Source organism: Bos indicus x Bos taurus, chromosome 22, assembly GCF_003369695.1.
Source record: "Bos indicus x Bos taurus breed Angus x Brahman F1 hybrid chromosome 22, Bos_hybrid_MaternalHap_v2.0, whole genome shotgun sequence".
NCBI lineage: Eukaryota > Metazoa > Chordata > Mammalia > Artiodactyla > Bovidae > Bos > Bos indicus x Bos taurus.
In genome coordinates, this window is record NC_040097.1 from 9686697 (window position 1) to 9708263 (window position 21567).

At 41.8% G+C, this 21567-nt stretch overlaps 1 protein-coding gene and 1 pseudogene across 1 annotated transcript in view; one reads left to right on the plus strand and one right to left on the minus strand.

The window, feature by feature from the left end:
* Positions 1-20055, minus strand: part of PRKAR2A (protein kinase cAMP-dependent type II regulatory subunit alpha) — a 73658-nt gene extending 53603 nt beyond the window's left edge. The window contains exon 1 of the mRNA XM_027523459.1: positions 19512-20055. Within this exon, the coding sequence (XP_027379260.1) occupies positions 19512-19764 (253 nt within the window). The 5' untranslated portion in view covers positions 19765-20055. The remainder of the gene's footprint in view (positions 1-19511) is intronic.
* LOC113880843 lies at positions 16711-17546 on the plus strand (annotated as a pseudogene).
* Positions 20056-21567: the final 1512 nt, after the last annotated feature.

The window sequence follows — 21567 nt, forward strand, 5'->3', positions numbered from 1 at the left end:
CTGATCCAAATAACAAATAATGCTGGAAATTATGGAGATGAAATAAATAAAAACATATAACATTTACGTGCCAGGATGGGACTTCCCTGGAGGTCCAGTGGTTAAGACTCTGCACTCCCAATTTGATCCCTGGTCAGGGAACTAAGATCCCACATACGTCTTGGTCAAGGAAAAAAAAAAGTTATGTGCCAAGATCTGCCCTGAACACTTCGTGGTTATTAAGTCACTTAACTCTGATACAAACTTTATGAGGTACTATCAAACTTATGAACTCATTAAGTACATAAACTTACATTACACTTAGATAAAGAATCTAAGGCAAGAAAAGTTAAATAACTCATTCTACTAACAAAGGTGGGACCAGACTGAGTGCAGGCACTCAGCTTCATAGCCCACGCTCTCAGCCATGGAAGGACAACATCCAAAATCAGCCCGGGGATGCCAGTAGGGTAACCAGGTAACACTCACATCAGTGTAACGGTGTGAATGCACCTTCTTTCTTGAAATGTCTAAAATGTCTTCTCAAATGGTGTTTAAAGCCCCCGGTAGAAATCTGCATTTGGAATCTTGACATGAGACTAATACAGTTTATCAAATATTAGTACTTACCAACTAATCAAAATTTACTGATGAACCTGGTCCAAAACTGAGTATTTTTCTAAGATCAGCATTAACAGTTCTTTTAAAAACTTTTTTTTTTCCCACTTAAGTTCACTTTAAGTACAAATACTTTATACTTAATACTTTCTTTATATTGACTCAGTACACTGAGTCAATATAAAGAAAAACAGAAGTAACCATAACTGTACTTGGCCATAGCTTAATCTCTCAGGGGGGGCCTGGGATTGCAATAGCTAGAGGTAAGATGGGAAGAAAAAAAAAAAAAGCTTTATTTTTCTTAATGTGATAGCCTTGACATATAATTCACATATCACATAGTTAACCATTTATACTATACAACGGTTGTTAGTATATTCAAAGAATTCTGTCTCCATTACTATAATCAATTTTAGATATTTTTCAACACCTCAAAAAGAAACCCTATATCCATCAGCACTCCCTCCCCATTCCCCCCAATCCCCTTGGCCGTAGGCAACCAGTAATTTACTGTCTCTATAAATTTGCCTTTTCTGGACATTTTGTATAAGTAGAATACAATATGTGGCCTCTCATAGCACCTTTTAGTACTTCATTTCTTTTTGTTGTCAGACAGTTTCATTGTATGGATATACCACATTCATCTATCCATTCATCAGCTGGTGAACACCTGGGCTTTTTCCACTTTTTGGCTATTAAGAATAACATTACTATGAACCTTCATGTATACACATTTTATACATTTTCATTTCTCTTGGGTATACATCTAGGAATGAAATTGGTGGGCTGTATGGTAACTCCATACTTAAGTTTTTGAGCAACTGCCAGACTTTTCCATTTTCCACTCCTACTAGCAGGATGAGAGGGTTCCAGTTCTTCCACATCCTGGTCAACACTTGTTAATATTTTTTTATTGTTACAACAGTGGGTATAAAGTAGTATGTCATCATGGTTTTAATTTGCATTTCTAATGACTGATGTAAACAGTTTTATTTATTACTGCTAAAAATCCTTATTTCTGAAAAGCTAACGATTTTATTCACTATCATCTTAAAAAAAAAAAAAATCCTCTCTCCTCTCCTCTGTGACTTGATGCTGAAAAACAGTTCTCACGTCCATGATCAGTAAGCCAGTCTGGACTTCACAATAACTGCTTTCTTGCTGGCCTTGAATCTTTGTTCTTCAAAGGATTATCTGTTACAATTACTGATAATAGGCAGAAGTTACTATGATCATTTATTTTTCTTTAGAAACGCTAAAGTTAAAATGTTTAACTAAACATTTGTGAAAACATCTGCAGGGGCATATTCATTCTCACTGATTAAATAATGGCTTATCCTGAACATCTTCATTTGCTTTGAAAAATGTATCACATATCCAGTAGGAGGAGATGTGACAAAAACCACCATCCGACAAGAAAATATAATTCATTGTTCAACTGTTGCATTAGCTTCCACTCTGCTACCATGTCTTTCCATTCCTTCAAGGCCAGAATTAGTGTGCATGCTACTTAGAACCTCGGAGCAAAATCTGAGATGCAGGAAATGTTTAAGACCTGGCTTATAAAACTGTAGCCCAACAGAATCAAATTTGATCCCCCATGCCATTTTTAGTATAATAGTGATGTACCTCTGCTCCTATTTCCTTCTCTCCCCGCATCACCAAATCCTCTTCTGGAAGACAAATGTTTAGGGAAACAGCTTTGGAGGAGGAACCCTAAAGAAGGTTTAATTAGATAAAAAGTTCTTTATTATATGAAATTGGGCAGTTGATGATTATGTGAAAGCAGAAAGGCACCTTAGTACTCTCAATCTATCCTGTTCAATTTGTTCAAATACCCTATTAAGCAGAATTTCTATATAAGGTCAACAAACACTCCTCCATGAACATTCTAATCTAATTGATTCCCAAGCCTACGTGGTGAAGAAATGAAAGCCTGCAGGGAAGGCACAGGACACCCACTCTCTGGCCTGGATGCCCCTGAGATGGACAATGAAGGAAGTGCTGAGGCTAGGCATGCTGACCAAAATCGGAGCCGGGCCAGAGCACATGTGCTCGACCTTTTTACAGACATGCTCCATTTAATCTTTTTTCTTGAAGACTCTCATCCCCAATGACCAGCTTCACTTCTTTTTCATTTGATAGAAAAAAAAATTACATGTAATGAACTTTTTTAAAAGTATTAACTACTTTATTACTGTTTCTACCACTTTGCCACTTTTGTGATTGAGCTCATCTTGATTTTGTGGGGTGAAATTATAATACATTTAATGAACTAAACTAAAGGAAGTCAACTGGAAAGGAAGCAGGCAAAGTTGGAACACTTGTATTTTTCTACAGCAATGAGAGAAGTCTAAAAAGTATTCATGCTGACCACCTGTAGAAACTAAGTAACATGAAGATGATAACTCTCTGCATAGTGAGACTTTGTAAGATACAAAATAGATGTTTCTAAGCATTTGAGGTCAGCAAATTCAGAAGTAAATGTCCTTCATGATCAAGGCCCTTTGTCTGATAAAGCACTGTGGAGGTATCCACTGGATATAGGATTTCCTCCTGGGTAGAACTCAGACACCAGACGCAGCAGGCCGTGCTCCTCACTCCCTGGGAGGCTGGCGGCTCACCTTTCCTGTCTGTCCCTTCCTCATTCCACTGCATCTCCCTGACACCTACCATAGTTGGTGAGGGTAAGACAGTGAGATGGGCGGGGGACAAACCTGAATCTGATCAAGCTGACGTAGCAATGGTCCTCAAACTTTAGGATACATCAGAATTATTGAGAAGACTGAAGGCCTCTTCTTCAGAGTTTCTGATTCAACAGGCCTGGAGTGAAGCTAAGAATCTGTACTTCTAATAAGTTTCCCAGATGATGCTGATGTTACTGATCCTGGAACCTCATTTGAAAACTACTGCTCTAGTGCCAATTATGAAATGAGAGGAAAAACAGGGGATGGGGAACTTTGATGCAAACATCATGGGGATGCAATCAGCCAAACTCTACAAAATAAACTTTATTCTACAAATAATCTTCAAAGGAAACAAGAAAGAGATCAAGAAAGATCCTACAGACTAAAAGAGACTTAAGAGATAAGGCAGTCAAATGTAATTCTTGACCTTATCTGAAGATGTGTGGAGAAGTGTGAACAGAGATTGAATATTTGATATTAAGGCATTTTGTTTATTTTAGATATGATGAAAGTTTTGTGGATATATATTTAGAACTAGTCCTGAGGGACATAAACCTAAATACTTATGGATAAAATTATTTTTGATATTTAAAAAAAGTAATCAAAGAGGAAGGTGGTCTGAGTCACGAGCTGGGGTCAGGAGAACTGATTCTGAAAATCTTTACCTAACTTCTTGTTCAGTGAAATTCTGTGGTAGCTTGATACTGGTATAGTAAATACATGGGTAAAGACTCCCCAAGAGAAATTAGCAAACATTATAAATCAAGTCACCGCCCAAGAGTTAACAGAGTTGGGGATAGATAGACAATGGGGGTTATTACACTATTCATTTTACTATTGTCCATCGACATTTTCCATCATTAAAAAAAAAAGGTAGAAAAGAAAAAACCAGCATTCCTGGGAGGGGATGGGGGAACCAGAGGACAGAGAAATTCTGATACAGTGGTCCATTTAACCTCTCTCCAAAAACACTGCCCTAATACACACATCCAGCCAGTAAACAGAGTCATTTATTTTGAAACAACCATTGGCACCCACAACCCCCCGTTCCCATCCACTGAACATCTCTCTGGTCCTAAAGTACCCACTGCCTAGAAAACCCATCTCTAACCCAGCCCCAATGTCCTGCCAAAGAATGAAAATGCCATTCCAAGAGGTGAGATTCCTTCTCTACCACAGAATGCAAAAATTCCATGTGTCTACTACATTACATTAAAAACTCCTAAGGAATAAGTATGGGGACGTTCCTACCACCTTTTGTCTGGCACAGACCTTGTCATACACAGACACTAAATGTAGATGGACTGAATGAATGAGGCCCTAATAAGCCAGAAAGGACTAAAAGCCACGCCCCCCTTCCTGGGTATATCACCTCATCAACTCACATCTGGCCACTAATTTAAGTTGAATTATAACAGGAATATAAAAAAACTACTCTGACACCAACTGGTAAACTTCAATACAATTCTGATGCTAACCCTCAGGGTAGCACCAGAGTCCACACCTCAGGGACATGGTCCCCAACAAGACTGCCTTTACTCCAGTTGCTAGTTGCACTTTGGTGGTCCTGGGCCACCAACATGTCTAACCAACTGGCTACAAATTCACAGGTTCCCACAACTCTCAGGTTTGACTTGCTAAAACAACTCACAGGACTTTAGGAGATGGCAACCCACTCTGGTATTCTTGCCTGAAAAAGTCCATGGACAGGGGAGCCTGGCAGGCCACAGTCCATGGGGTTGCAAAGAATCAGATACAACTGAGCACGCACTCACACATACCTATTCCTGGGGGTTTCCCTGATAGTTCAGTGGGTAAAGAATCCACCTGAGGGTACTCTTTCTACCCCCTTCTGATGCCTATGTCAGAAGCTTTCTCTATCTCTTTTATACTTTAATAAAACTTTATTACACAAAAGCTCTGAGCGATCAAGCCTCGTCTCTGGCCCCGGATTGAATTCTTCTCCTCCCGGGGTCAAGAATCCCGGTGTCTTCGTGTGATTCAACAACCACCTTTCATCTTGGGGGCTTGTCCGGGATCCTTCAGGACAAGATAAGGATGCTTGGAGCTTTAGTTCTTTGTTCTCTTAGCAAACACATTTTCTGCCGTGCTTTACTAACTCTACCGTGTGCTTGTGTGAATGAATGACAGGCCCTGCGAGAAGCAAGTAAGGAGCCCTGCTCTGCGGTTCCACGGTGATCTCATACGGCTTATGGCAGAAACCTGTCGGGGGTTTATACCGACCTGCCAATGCCAAGAGGCACCCAATGTCTCCTTCGGGAACCGACCAGAAATGGGCAAAGCATGTGGACCGAACTCTCCTTTCTCGGTCAGACTTTTCGGTCTCTTTGACCATTTCATTAAAAAAAAAAAAAAAGAATCCACCTGAGAATGCAGGAGACACAGGAGATGCGGGTTCTATCCCTGGGTTGGGATGATCCCCTGGAGAAGGAAATGGCAACCCACTCCAGTATTCTTGCCTGGAAAATTCCATGGACAGAGGAGCCTGGCGGGCTACAGTCCACGGGGTCACAAAGAGTTAGATGACTGAACACACACAAGCAAGCACATACCTATTATTACAGTTTTATTATAAAGGATACAAATCAGTATTGGCTAAATGAAGATACACACAGAGCACAGTTTCCCTGTCTCTTCTCACAGAATCAGGGTGCTTCACCTTCCCAGCATATCATCAACCAGGAAGTTCCACCAAGTTTTGATGTTCAGAGCTTTGTTGGGGTTTCATTCCATAAATGTGATTGACTGAATCATGGGCTACAACATTAAATTCAATCTCCAGTCCCTCAACTTTCTCCAGAGGTCAGACTGGCTCAAAGCTCCAACATTCTAATTACATGGTTGATTTTTCTGGTGACCAGGCCCCATCTTGAATCATCTCATTAACTAAATTCAAGTCTGATCCAAGGGGGCTTCAGATCATATCAGATCAGTTGCTCAGTCGTGTCCGACTCTTTGCGACCCCATGAATCGCAGCACACCAGGCCTCCCTGTCCATCACCAACTCCCAGAGTTCACTCAGACTCACGTCCATCGAGTCAGTGATGCCATCCAGCCATCCCATCCTCTGTCATCCCCTTCTCCTCCTGCCCCCAATCCCTCCCAGCATCAGAGTCTTTTCCAATGAGTCAACTGTTCGCATGAGGTGGCCAAAGTACTGGAGTTTCAGCTTTAGCATCATTCCCTCCAAAGAAATCCCAGGGCTGATCTCCTTCAGAATGGACTGGTTGGATCTCCTTGCAGGCCAAGGGACTCTCAAGAGTCTTCTCCAACACCACAGTTCAAAAGCATCAATTCTTCGGCGCTCAGCCTTCTTCACAGTCCAACTCTCACATCCATACATGACCACGGGAAAAACCATAGCCTTGACTAGATGGACCTTTGTTAGCAAAGTAATGTCTCTGCTTTTGAATATGCTATCTAGGTTGGTCATAACTTTCCTTCCAAGGAGTAAGCATCTTTTAATTTCATGGCTGCACTCACCATCTACAGTGATTTTAGAGCCCAGAAAAATAAAGTCTGACACTGTTTCCACTGTTTCCCCATCTATTTCCCATGAAGTGATGGGACCGGATGCCATGATCTTCGTTTCCTGAATGTTGAGCTTTAAGCCAACTTTTTCACTCTCCACTTTCATTTTCATCAAGAGGCTTTTTAGTTCTTCACTTTCTGCCATAAGGGTAGTGTCATCTGCATATCTGAGGTTATTGATATTTCTCCTGGCAATCTTGATTCCAGCTTGTGCTTCTTCCAGTCCAGTGTTTCTCATGATGTACTCTGCATATAAGTTAAATAAACAGGGTGACAATATACAGCCTTGACGTACTCCTTTCCCTATTTGGAACCAGTCTGTTGTTCCATGTCCAGTTCTAACTGTTGCTTCCTGACCTGCATACAGATTTCTCAAGAGGCAGATCAGGTGGTCTGGTATTCCCATCTCTTTCAGAATTGTCCACAGTTTATTGTGATCCACACAGTCAAAGGCTTTGGCATAGTCAATAAAGCAGAAATAGATGTTTTTCTGAAACTCTCTTGCTTTTTCCATGATCCAGCGGATGTTGGCAATTTGATCTCTGGGTTCCTCTGCCTTTTCTAAAACCAGCTTAAACATCAGGAAGTTCATGGTTCACATATTGCTGAAGCCTGGCTTGGAGAATTTTGAGCATTACTTTATATTTCCATTACTTGGGAAATTCTAAGAGTTTTAGAAGTTCTGTGCCAGGAATCTGGGACAAAGGCCAGACATGTTCTTTATTATTCAACAAAAACAAACTGTGAAAACTCCCTGCCAACTTACAGAAATAAAGCAAGCATGAAAAAAGCCATACAAGACCACTCATTTTAGGGTGTTAAATCCCTCTCACTTGGCATTTCAGATACCAATCATCTGCTAGACCTACACAACACTTAAAAATATGGTATGCATTAAATTGAACCATACTCTGAGAATTATCTATGGATCACTATCAACAGGAAAAAAACCAAAAACCGGGAGCATCACCAATCAGACATGGCTTCTCTGTGAGTTGAGAAACCAACTCATTAGTTGAACATTGGACTCTTGGTTTGGTAACAGTAAGACAGAGCAGTTGCCCTGTTAATGATCACAGAGTCACCAAACAAAAAGCTTTAATAATCTTTCTGAAGAGAATCATCAAGCATTCACAGCATGAAGCAAATTCTCCTCTAATCATCATTTTACTTTTGTTTAAAAATAATGGATGTCAAAAAAAACACAGAGGTTTAATAATAACATTGCAGAAAAAAAAATAATAACATTGCAAACTGAACAATAATTCTCCAGCCACTGGTTTACCAAAAAAATCTTCATCCAAATCTTGACATCTTTAGTCACTGTCTTCACACACATTATCTTGTGGGTATCACATCTTAAAACGGTTGTTAACAAATTCCCTGGCAGATATCAGGGCTTGGACTAAAAAAGTCAAGCCATCTATATTTTCATCTTAAATTCACTTAAATAAAATCTCAAATGCCAAAGAAATAATATAAGATAAACATGCCTGTTTTTTTTTTTTCCTGGCCTCACCTGCAGTAGAGGCATGGAGTCTTAACCACTGGATCACCCGGGAAGCCCCATGATTACCTTTTTTTAATTCCAAAGAGTCATACACTAAATTTTACACTAAACAGGAAAAAATACATACATGAGAAAAACGTATTGTGATGATACAAAATACCAGAACAGCCCTAGCAGATGTTATCTTTTTTTATTTGAAATATAATTGACTTTCAATATTATATTAGTTTTAGATGTATAACATAGTAATTTAATATTTTTATATGCTACAAAATGATCACCATAGTAACTTGCTACCCACTGTCACCATAAAAAATGATTACCATCTTATTACCTATATTCCCTTTGCTGTACGTTACATCCTTGTGACTTACTTGTTTTATTACTGGAAGTGTGAACCTCTTAATCTCCCTCACCAATTTCACTCTTACCCTGACTTCAGCCCCTATGGTAACTACCAGTTTGTTCTCTGTATCTGTTAGTTTGTTTCTGTTTTAATACATTTGTAAATTTGTTTTATTTTTTAAGTTCTACATACAAGTGAAACCATATAGTATTTGTCTTTCTCTGTCTGACCTATTTCATTCAGCATAATACCCTCTAGTCCATCCATGTTGTCATAAATGGCAAGCTGTCATTCTCTTTTTTAGCTGAGTAATATTCCACCTGTAAATATATACCACATCTTTATCCATTCACCTAACAATGGGCACTCAGGTTGCATTCTTATCTTGCTTCTGTAAATAATGCTGCCTTGAGCACAGTGGTGTGTTTATTTTTTTGAATTAGTGTTTTTGTTTTCTTTTGGAAAAAACCCAGAACTGGGATTGCTCAGTCATACAATAGTTCTCTTTAAATTTTTTTGGAAAACCTCCCTACTGTTTCCCCTTAGCTTAGATGTTCACCTCTGAGATTCAAGTAAGTAAAAGACAAAGCCTTGAATTAAGAGCACACAGAAGTAAAACCTTTAAATTAAATAACAGCTAAAGCAAATAACATCCCTCTCCCGTTTCTGAATATGAGATGTCCCCACTTTTCCCCTCCATTCTAATCCACCTCCCCACCCCCGACTCTAGGACCTTGCTGCATCAGACACGAGCTCTCCACGGGCTCCTTTCCCTCTGCATGTGAACATGCTTATGGTGACTCTAACCGAACAAAACAGAATCAGAGACCTGCCTTTATATCTGTACTTCTTCAAGCTACCACCAAGTCCTTTCTTCTTCAAAACATACTCACCATTTTTTATCTGAATCTTCTGCAGGCTCTGTCTTCTTTCCTTCTTTACTCCCTCCTTCATTCCCTCCCTCTTTCTCTCTCTCTCTCTCTCACACACACACTCCCTGACCTACTGGCACCTGACCTCTTCCATCACAACCCCACTAGAGCCTCTATCCCCAAGAATCACAGCTGAATCATTTCAACACTGGCTTTATCCAATTTGACCTCTTCACTACTTCCAACACCACTGATGCCTGTTTCAGTCACCTTTATTCAGCATAGTACTGAAAGCCCTACCAGAACAATTAAGCAAGATAAATAAATAAAAGAGCATTCAAATAAAAAAGGAACAATAAAACTATTTACAAATTACATGATCGTATATACAGAAAATCCTAAAGAATCCACAAGTTGCAGGGTACAAGATCAACATACAAAAATCAGTTGCAGTTGCATATATTCACTATCAACAAACTGAATATGAAGTTTAAGAAAACAAGTTTTGTGTTTTTGTTTTGCAGAAATGGAAAACCTGATCCTAAAATTCATATAGAATTGCAAGGAGTCCTGAAAACTCAAAAGAATCTTGAAAAAGAACAATATAGTGGTGACAGTTACACAAAATAATGAATGTACTGAATGCCCCTGAACTGTATACTTTAAAATGGTAACAGTAAATTTTATGTATATTCTACCAAAATGAACAGTATAATGGCATTAAACACAGCCTAAAGTCAAACCCTGCTTATTACATGGTCTTGGATAGTTTCTAGGTCTCAATTTCCATATCTGTAAAATGGAGATAATTATAGTTCCTGCTGCTAAGTCGCTTCAGTCGTGTCCAACTCTGTGCGACCCCATAGACAGCAGCCCACTAGGCTCCCCCGTCCCTGGGATTCTCCAGGCAAGAACCTTTTTCAAAAGATTAGGAGGATTCAATGAGATGATGCATAATAAATAACTGAGCACTGACACTACTAAAGAATAAAGGCTTAATAAATGCAAGCTGTCCTAATCACAGAACAGTATTTATGGGTAAATTACGTAAAATGTAGAAAAAGAGTAAAAAAAAAAAAAAGTCTCCTCCAGCTGATATTTCCAGAGCAAGATGAAGGAATACATAGTGTGTACACTTTATGAACAATCACGCTGCACATCTGTGATTTGTGCACCTTTTTGCACATACGTTTTACTTCAAAAAAGTTTACCTGCCTCAAAAAGAAAGGTGGCCGCACAATACTGTGAAGGCACTGTACTGACGGCACTGAACTGTACACTCACAATGGTTAAAATGGCAAATTTCACATTACACACAGTTCACCACGATTCTTTACAGGGAGGTAAAAGGAAAGAAAGCTGATTTTGGTGACAGTGTATAGATGGGTAGAAGACAGATGAGTGGGAGACCTACAGGATGCATCCAGTTAAGAAGCAATATAAGGACTTCCCTGGTGGTGCACTGGCCAAGATGCCATGCTCCCAATGCAGGGGGCCTGGGTTCAATTCCTGGACAATGAACTAGATCCCACGTGCTGCAACTAAAACTTCACATGCCACAGCTAAGACCTGGTGCAGTCAAATAATTTTTCTCTTTTAAGAAGTAATAAAAAGCAAACCCAAGGCAGGGAAGGGACAGTAGGGAAGGAGAAGATGGGGGAACCCAGAGATCAAAATAAATGAAAGTGAAAGTGCAAAAGAGAGAAGAAAGTGATGGATTTCTGGGTTTCTTGCTGAAGAAATCAGAAAAAGGTGACTGCAGAGAAAACAGAGCTGTGTGACAGGCAAGTTCACAACATTAGTTTTAGGCATCATGAGCTTGAGAGATGAATGAGAGGTGACCAGCTGACAAGACAATCATAAATAGGGTGTGTGTCTAACAGCAAGTTTTGATTCTGAAAGTTCAGGTTCAGGGCAGGTTCAATGCTTAGGAAGAGAACTGTCACTGAGGGAGAAACAGTAAACAAACCAAATTCAGGGGATCATCAACAGACATTTAAAGGACAGAGGTGAGAGAGTCAAGACACAGGGGAATAAAGACACTGATGCCAAGGAGGGAGAAAGTTTCAAAGAGGGCTGGTTCAACTGTGTCGAAATCCTCCTGAGAGACCCAGATATGTGAACTGTAGAAATATTATTATTATTAAGCAAGTCTCAAAAAAGTTCCAATAAGGCAATTTAAACCAACTCCAATTGTTATGTGGTATATACTGTGCAATAAAAAATGCTGGGAAAATATCCTAAGGAATCCACTAAAAAACTAGAGAACTAATAAACAAGTTCAGCAAGACTGCAAGATACAGGTCAATATCTTAAAAATTAACTGTATTTCTATACATTTGCAATGATCAATCTGAAAATGAAATTAAGAAAACAATTTCATTTACAATCACTTCACAAGAAATAAATGACTTAGGAATAAATTTAATAAAATAAGTGAAAAGTTTATATTCTAAAACCTACAAGACACTTGTGGTTCTTTAATTTAGAAATTATAGAAAATCTAAATAAATGAAAAGACATTCTATATTCACAGATCTGAAGACTTAACATTGATAAAAGGCAATACTCGCCAAATTAATCTACAAATTCAATGCAATTTCTGTCAAAATCCCAGTTGGCCTTGTTGCAGAAATTGACAAGTTAATCCTACAATTCATATGGAAATGCAAATAGGCAAAACAACTCTGAAAAAGAACAAAGTTGGAAAATTCACATTTCCTGATTCTAAAACTACTACAAATCTACAGCAGTCAAGGAATGCAGGAGTGGCACACAGGCAGATATACAGATCAATGGAATAGAACTGAGAGTTCAAAACAGACTCTTGCATTTACAGTCAATTGATTTTCAACAAGAGTAGCAAGACAATTAAATGGGGAAAGAATAGTCTTTGTAATAAGTGGTGCTGGGGACTTTCCTGGTGGTGCAGTGACTAAGACTCTGTGCTCCTAACGCAGCAGGCCTAGGTTCAATCCCTGATCAGGGTACTGGATCCCACATGCCGCAACTAAGTTGCAACATGATGCAACTAAGATCTGCTAAGTCGCTTCAGCCGTGTCCAACCCTGTGCAACCCCATAGACGGCAGCCCACCAGGCTCCCCCGTCCCTGGGATTCTCCAGGCAAGAACACTGGAATGGGTTGCCATTTCCTTCTCCAATGCATGAAAGTGAAAAGTGAAAGTGAAGTCGCTCAGTCGTGTCCGACTTTTAGCGACCCCATGGACTGCAGCCCACCAGGCCCCTCTGTCCATGGGATTTTCTAGGCAAGAGTACTGGAGTGGGGTGCCATGCGTAGCCAAATAAATAAATACTAAAAAAAAAAGTGGTGCTTAAAAAACCACATATAAAAGAATGAAGTACCTTGCTTCCTAAACAAAAAATAACAAAAATGTACTACAACATAGGGATGTCCCTGGCAGTCCAGTGCTTAAGGGCACAGGGCACAGGTTTGATCCTTGCTTGGGGAACTAAGATCTCCTATGTTGCACGGCCAAAAAAAAAACCAAACAAACCCCAAAGTACTACAACCTAAATGTAAAGCTAAAACTGTAAAACTCATACAAGAAAACAGAGAGGTTAATCTTCATGACCTTGGGTCTGGCAATGGCTTCCTAAATAAGACACCTATGGCACAAACAACAAAAGACAATGATACACTGGACTTAGTAAAAATTAAAAACCCATGCTCCAAAAAACCATATAAAAAGTAAAATGACAACCTGCTAAATGCAGAACATAGTTTTTAGTCATATATCTGATAAAGAACTTGTTTAGAATATACAAAGAACTCTTAGAACTTAACAATAAAAAGACAAACCAATTTTATAAAACGGACTAAGGACCTGAATAGACATTTTTTCAAAGATACAAAAATGACCAACAAACACATGGAAAGATGCTCAATATCATTCAGTTCAGTTCAGTCGCTGAGTCGTGTCCGACTCTTTGCGACCCCATGAATCGCAGCACGCCAGGCCTCCCTGTCCATCACCAACTCCCGGAGTTCACTCAGACTCACGTCCATCGAGTCAGTGATGCCATCCAGCCATCTCATCCTCTGTCATCCCCTTCTCCTCCTGCTCCGAATCCCTCCCAGCATCAGAGTCTTTTCCAATGAGCCAACTCTTCGCATGAGGTGGCCAAAGTACTGGAGTTTCAGCTTTAGCATCATTCCCTCCAAAGAAATCCCAGGGCTGATCTCCTTCAGAATGGACTGGTTGGATCTCCTTGCAGGCCAAGGGACTCTCAAGAGTCTTCTCCAACACCACAGTTCAAAAGCATCAATTCTTTGGCGCTCAGCCTTCTTCACAGTCCAACTCTCACATCCATACATGACCACGGGAAAAACCATAGCCTTGACTAGACAGACCTTTGTTGGCAAAGTAATATCTCTGCTTTTGAATATGCTATCTAGGTTGGTCATAACTTTCCTTCCAAGGAGTGTCTTTTAATTTCATGGCTGCAGTCACCATCTGCAGTGATTTTGGAGCCCAGGAAAAAAAAGTCTGACACTGTTTCCACTGTTTCCCCATCTATTTTCCATGAAGTGATGGGACCAGATGCCATGATCTTCGTTTCCTGAATGCTGAGCTTTAAGCCAACTTTTTCACTCTCCACTTTCATTTTCATCAAGAGGCTTTTGAGTTCCTCTTCACTTTCTGCCATAAGGGTGGTGTCATCTGCATATCTGAGGTTATTGATATTTCTCCTGGCAATCTTGATTCCAGCTTGTGTTTCTTCCAGCCCAGTGTTTCTCATGATGTACTCTGCAATAAGTTAAATAAGCAGGGTGACAATATACAACCTTGACATACTCCTTTTCCTATTTGGAACCAGTCTGTTGTTCCATGTCTGGTTCTAACTGTTGCTTCCTGGCCTGCATACAGATTTCTCAAGAGGCAGTTCAGGTGGTCTGGTATTCCCATCTCTTTCAGAATTTTCCACAGTTTATTGTGATCCACACAGTCAAAGGCTTTGGTATAGTCAATAAAGCAGAAATAGATGTTTTTCTGGAACTCTCTTGCTTTTTCCATGATCCAGCGGATGTTGGCAATTTGATCTCTGGTTCCTCTGCCTTTTCTAAAACCAGCTTGAATATCAGGAAGTTCATGCTTGGAGAATTTTGAGCATTACTTTACTAGCATGTGAGATGAGTGTAATTGTGTGGTAGTTTGAGCATTCTTTGGCATTGCCTTTCTTTGGAATTGGAATGAAAACTGACCTTTTCCAGTCCTGTGGCCACTGCTGAGTTTTCCAAATTTGCTGGCATATTGAGTGCAGCACTTTCACAGCATCATCTTTCAATATCATTAGGAAACTGCAAAGCAAAGCTACAATGAGGTAGCTACTTCCTACCCACTGCTGCTGCTGCTGCTAAGTCACTTCAGTGGTGTCCGACTCTGTGCGACCCCATAGACGGCAGCCCACCAGGCTCCCCCGTCCCTGGGATTCTCCAGGCAAGAACACTGGAGTGGGTTGCCATTTCCTTCTCCAATGCATGAAAGTGAAAAGTGAAAGTCAAGTCTCTCAGTCGTGTCTGACTCTTAAGAGACGCCATGGACTGCAGTCTACCAGGCTCCTCTGCCCATGGGATTTTCCAGGCAAGAGTACCCACTAGGCTGGCTATAATAAAAAAGATAAAAAGCGTTGACAAGGATGGGGAGGAATCAGAATCCTCAATACACTGCTGGTTAGAATATGTAAAATGGCACAGCCACTTCTGGAAAACAATTAGTTCCTCAAAATATGAAGTATAAGAGCTACCATATGGTGCAAGAATTCTACTACTGCGTATATACCAGAAAGAAATGAAAACCCGTGTCCACACAGGAACTTATACACAGGAGTGTTCACAACAGCATTATTCGTGATAACAAACAAGTGGAAACAACCTAAGTGGCCATCAACAGCTGAACAGACCAAAAAATGTGGCAGATTCACACAATGGAGCAGGATTCAGCAATAAACAGGGATGAAAAACTAATATATGCTACAATATTGATGAAGTTGGAAAATATTATACTAAGGTAAAGAAGCCAGAAGCAAAAAGACCATATATTTTATGATTCCATTTAAATTAATTGGCCAGGACAGGCGCATTCATAGAGACAGAAAGCAAATTAGTAATTGCCTAAAACTAAGGGAACAGGGATGTGGGCAGGGGATGGCTAAAGTGTACGGGGTGTCCTTTGGGGGGGTGATAAAAATGTTCTAAAACTGACTGTGGTGACAGTTGTACATATCTTGTACATACAGTAAACCAATGAACTATACACTTTAAATGGGTTAATTATGTGGTATATGGATTATGTCTCCATAAACCAAAAAAGAAAAAAAATGCTAAGACCCACAAATATAAATGTTTTACTGTAATTACAGAAGTGAATCAAGTCTAGATGCCAAGTTATTATTCTTATGAGGATGCAGTCAGAGTAACTTATTAATAAGTCAATAAAGTCTGAACTCTTCAGGCCTTCCCAAGAATGAACTATTCATTCTAATACTTCACATTTGATGTGTTGTTTGATATCAAACTGTTGTTAAACTAAACCAATAACAATTAATGAAGCTTTTTGAGTGTTTCTAGTAGCATACAGTTTCATAAACTGAATTGGTAGTTAGCCATTCAGGACCTTACTAAGTAAAGTGAAAGTGAAAGTTGCTCAGTGGTGTCCGATTCTTTGCAGCCCCATGGACTATACAGTCCGTGGAATTTTCTAGGCCAGAATACTGGAGTGGGTAGCCTTTCCCTTGTCCAGGGGGATCTTCCAACCCAGGAATCGAACCCAGGTCTCCAGCACTGCAGGTGGATTCACCAGCTGAGCCACTAGGGAAGCCCAGGAATACTGGAGTGGGTAGCCTATCCCTTCTCCAGTGGATCATCCTGACCCAGGAATCGAACAGGGGTCTCCTGCATTGCAGGCGGATTCCTTACCAACTGACATTGCAGGCAGATTCTTTACCAACTGAGCTATCAGGGAAGCCCTACTAAGTAAAGTCTCTCTGATATATTATGGTTCTAATACTATATATCCTATTTCTAATTTTAGGTACTGTGGACTTATTATTCCTAATGTTCCTAATCACTGGGTATGCAATGCGTTCTGTATGATGTTACAGAAAAGCCTGAATGAACTTTTTGGTCATCCTAGTATTTCTTATCTTTTCAAAAACATGTTTTCTGCATAACATAATTTACCATTTCAACCACTGAAGTGTACAATTCATGGCATTAAGTACATTCGCAACATGGTGCAACCATCACCCCTATCCAATCTCAAAACTTGGTCATCATTCCAAACAGAAACTCTGCCCTCATTAAAAGGTAACTCCCCACTGTCCACTCTCCCCAGCTCCTAGTAATCTCTGTTCTGCTGTCTCCATGAATTTGCCTATTCCAGGTACCTCATATAAATGGATTCATACAATATTTTCCTTTTGTGTCTAGCGTATTATACTAGCATAATGTCATCAAGCATCATCCATGCTCCTTCTCTTTTCTCCACCATCTTATGTGCAGTTGAGTTCTCTCCTCACCATGTCGTCTCACAAGACTTTCAGGATCAAGTGATTCCTGGCCAAGAAACAAAAGCAGAATCGTCCCATTCCTCAATGGATTTGAATGAAAACTGACAATAAGATCAGGTACAATTCCCAGAGAAAACACTGGAGAAGAACCAAGCTGGGTCTATAAGAAGCCTCACATAAAAAGTGGCACACATGTTAAGACCACTTGTTTAACCAGCCAAATCACAGCGAGAGCATCACTACTGTAATACTTGGCTCCTGATGTTTTTTGTTTCCTCACTATCAGTCTATGAGACTCAGTAATAAATATGAAACGTTGTTGGAAAAAAAAAAAGAATCATCCATGCTGTAGTATACATCAGAATTCCATTCCTTTTTAAGGATGAATAGTGTGCCATTGTACATATACACCACATTTTGTATACATACCACATTTATCCATTCATCTGTCTATAGAACACTTGGGCTATCTTTTGGCTATCGTGAATAATGCAGCAATGAACACCAGCACACAAGTATCTGTTTGACTCCCTGCTTTCAGTTCTTTGGGGGTATACACATAGTGGGATTGCTTGATCACACAGTAATTCTATGTTTAACTTTTTGAGGAAAAGTCAGTCTTCCACAGCAGCCAGGACATTTTACATTCCCACCTGCAGTAAGCAAGAGTTCCAATTTCACTACATCCTCACCAACACTTGCTCTTCTGTTTTTTTTTTTTTTTTTTCCATAATAGCCAACCACATGGGTATGAAGTGGTATCTCACTGTGTGCGGTGTATTTTTAGTCTATTATCTGTAAATAGAAGTTCACCTTGTGTTGACTGCTATAATTATACTTAGCACAGCCACTGAAGAGATATAAACAAAAAAATTAAATACCAGTAAAATAAAGCACAGGGTTACAAAGATTTAAGTCAATTCAACTTTGAAAAAGATATAAAAAGTGACCCAAAAATGAAGACATGAAACGAAACTTGGAAATTCGGTTTTACTCACTTGGGACTAATAGCTAAAATAGTAACGTTTTGGGTAAACAAAGATTGTTGTAAAGCAATTTACAACTTTGTGATTTATTGTTATGACAGTGGAACAAATGCAGAAGTCACTCCTGAAATAAATCTTTTAAAAACACATTTATTCCTGGGAGACTGTGGTCACTAACCCTATTTTAAAGATAAGCAAATTTGAAATCAGATAAGTTCCAAAGCTTGTCTTAGACCACAAAGCAGTTCGGTGGCAGAGGTTTGTGAAATAATTTCTGATTTCCAGGTTTAAGGTGAAAAACCCGTAATTTAATGTGTATTAAAGCCAGGGTAACACGGATGAACAATTTCCATTCTTAGCATGAATAAACTACGGGAAGTTGTCCACAGCACTGAACCTTACAACCTCCAATAGCAATGACCAATAATTAACTCCCCTGCCAGCCTAACTTACATGCGGATTCAACTCAAAACTAGGTCGTTGGGGGTTGGTTTTTTTTTTTCAGTGTGAGCTAGTAAACACTAAGTCTCTAACTTTGTCTCTCAGATGTTTTCATTGTTTTGTTAAATTCTGGCTATTCAAAACTAGGGTAATTCTATCGTTAAACTGACAAAGTCTATGTTGAAGCCATCAAGGAAAATGGAATTGCTTTTTGACAATCTTGCTTAAATCAGATATAGAGGTGTTACAAGTCTTCTTTCCTGCACCACGTATGAGAAAAAATGTATTCTTGACCCTCACCACATTTGCTCCAATCATTTTAGGCAAATTAAATATATCTTTATACATATACTGAAGTATCCCAGGCTGAAAGAACGTGAAATCCTGGGACTTGCTTTAAAATACTTAAGCAAAGGAGAGAAAAAAAAAAGTATAGATGAAACATTTGTGACAGATATTTCAACTGTGTAACGTGGGTGACGGCATATAGGGAGTTCAGGTCACCTTTTCTATTTATGTCTACACTTATAAAGTTTTGCACGATAACTTTTCACAAAATAAGTTTTCCCAAGTTACCGCCCTGGTTAGGAAACCCGAGTCGGTGTAGGCGAACGTTCTTGTCTTCGCAACGAAACCGGGAGAAGCTTCTCCAGCCGAGGTGAGGCGGCCGTGGGCTCCACGCCCCTCCGGCCCCGCGCCAGCACGCGGGCCGAAAGCGCGCACGTTTCACTCGAGCTGAATCTGACAACTCGCTCGCTGCTTTCCGGGGCTGGCAGGATCGCCGAGCTCAATTTGGAAGTGGCGCACGCGGGGCTCACGCCGGCGGCTTGGGAAAGCCGGACGAACTCCCCTCGCGGGCTCCAAAGTCCCGGCCCAAGGTGGCGGGCCTGGCCCCTCGCAGCCCCTCTCTGGATCTTGAGAGACCCCCGCCCCCCGGCACCGCTCCCTCGGTCCCCGTACCGCGAACCCCTGCCCAGCCCGCCGCCTACCGTCCAAGTCCTCTTCGTCCTCCGACTCGCTGTCCGCCACCGCGTCGGCGACCAGGCCAGCGCCGGGATCGAAATCCTGGGAGCCGGAAGGAGGGGCGGCGGGCGGGGTGGAGGCTCTGGAGCGGGCCTCTCGCAGGCGGGTGAAATAGTCCACCGCGAAGTCTACGAGGTCTGGTGGCCGCTGCCGCAGCACCTCCACGGTGTAGCCCTGCAGCAGCTCCGTGAGCCCGGGCGGGATCTGAATGTGGCTCATGCCGGCGGCGGCAGGCGGGACCGGGCCGCCGGCGGCCACCGCCTAGGCGGGCGCTCCCTCACGCCGGCCTCTCGCCCGGCGCCCCGCGAGGTCTCCTCACGCGCGACCCGGGTCGGGCCTTCCTCGCGCCACGCCGCCCTTTGGCCGGGTGTGTGTCTCCGGGCCCCACCACCCTACGCTACTCCGGCCGGCCTGGCGCCGCCGCCGCTGTCACTGGGCAGCCACCGCCGCCGCCGCCGCGGGCACCGACGAGCGGGCGAGCGGGACGGGCGGGGCGGGAGCCCGGGTTGTGACGCACGCGGCCGCGGGCGTGCGCGCTCCCGCCGAGGGCCGGCCCTCAGTGCGCTTGCGCCAAGGGGCCGTCTGCTCGCCGCTACCCTGGCGATCTTCAATCCAGGCGCAAGGATGAGAGGTCTACCCGCTAAGTGGAGTGTTAGTGCCTTTTATCTTTCATTTCTTCTTTCAGCACACGCTAAGATCCAACCATGTGCCCGCCCTTACTGGGTATCAGGGACATAGCTGAGAGCCAGAGGCAAGAATGCCACCTTACCATCTCGGTGTGGTTCCAGATATGGTGGAGAACAAGGGGACCCTCTTTAGGGGGTGACATTCAAGCTGACTCCGAGGCTTGGGCAGGATCTAACCACAGGAAGAGCCAGAGGAAAGCCATGTGGACATAGAGGACAACAAGAGTAAAGACCTGGGAAAGTCACAACCACCCTGTTGGGTGGCATGGTGGCATGACCATAGGACCCTCCAAAGTCTGGCAGGAGGTCTGTGAGATGTCAAAGAAAGAAGGCCTTGTAGACAGTAGGAGTTTCGATGATAGAATAATTTGGTAGCCACAGGCAGATAAATCTGGAAGAATGAGTTCGAAATATGTTCCTTGAGAAAAGGGAATAAAGCCCAGGGCAGGAATGACCACTGTGCCTGTTTCTCTGCTTGAGGATTCCCATCAGGATTCCCAGGACTAGGTCTGCACACCTATATTCTCCCCATACTCTGCCCTGGACCCTGGGCCCTGGGCCAGCATTGCTTGATGGTATTTCAGCAGATGGCAAGGCACTGTTATCCTTTGTCCCTAGGAAGGGGCCTAGGCAAACTGGAGAGGTCATGCTATTTCCCAAGCTGCACTTTCACCTACAGCAGATTGGAAAGGAAGAGAAAAAAGTGGAAACCTTTCCAGTGTGTCCATAACACAGCCCAGGTGCTGACCAAAGTCCCAGTAAGCATGGGACAGCATTCTGTCTCTCTGCTGGGCCAAGTCAGAAAGTGCCTAGATATAGCCTTGGGAATCTGAAAGGCATTTGGGATGGTTAAGCTCTGCCTGGTAATTACCCAGTATTAATTAAAGCCTCACTAGGACCTCTCATTTTGTCTTGGCACACATCCAGGAGCTCAGTGCTGCTGGGAACTGAGCATCTAGAAGCAGGAATACGTGATCCCCACTGGTGTAGAAGCCACTCAGGCCCCAGGCCAGGCAAGTCTATGATTCCAAAGAGCAGTGTCTCCCTGGACAAGTTTCTTGACTCCTGGGAGAAGTCCTGAACCATTAACTTTGTTAGGAGTGGGGTAGTGTCCAGCTCATTTCCTGCTGGGGTCCTTATTGCACAGTCTTAAAGATTTACTAAATAAATGAATAATAAATTTTCACACAGCAAGAAGAGCCAGTGAGACTGCTCTCCTGACCTCAGTCTCAGAACTAGGATCCTTTGATTCAAAGCTATGTGTCTGATCTCAGAATATAAAGACTTCAGTAAGGACGGGGCAATGAGAAGCTGGAGGGGCAGCGTTCCTCAACTC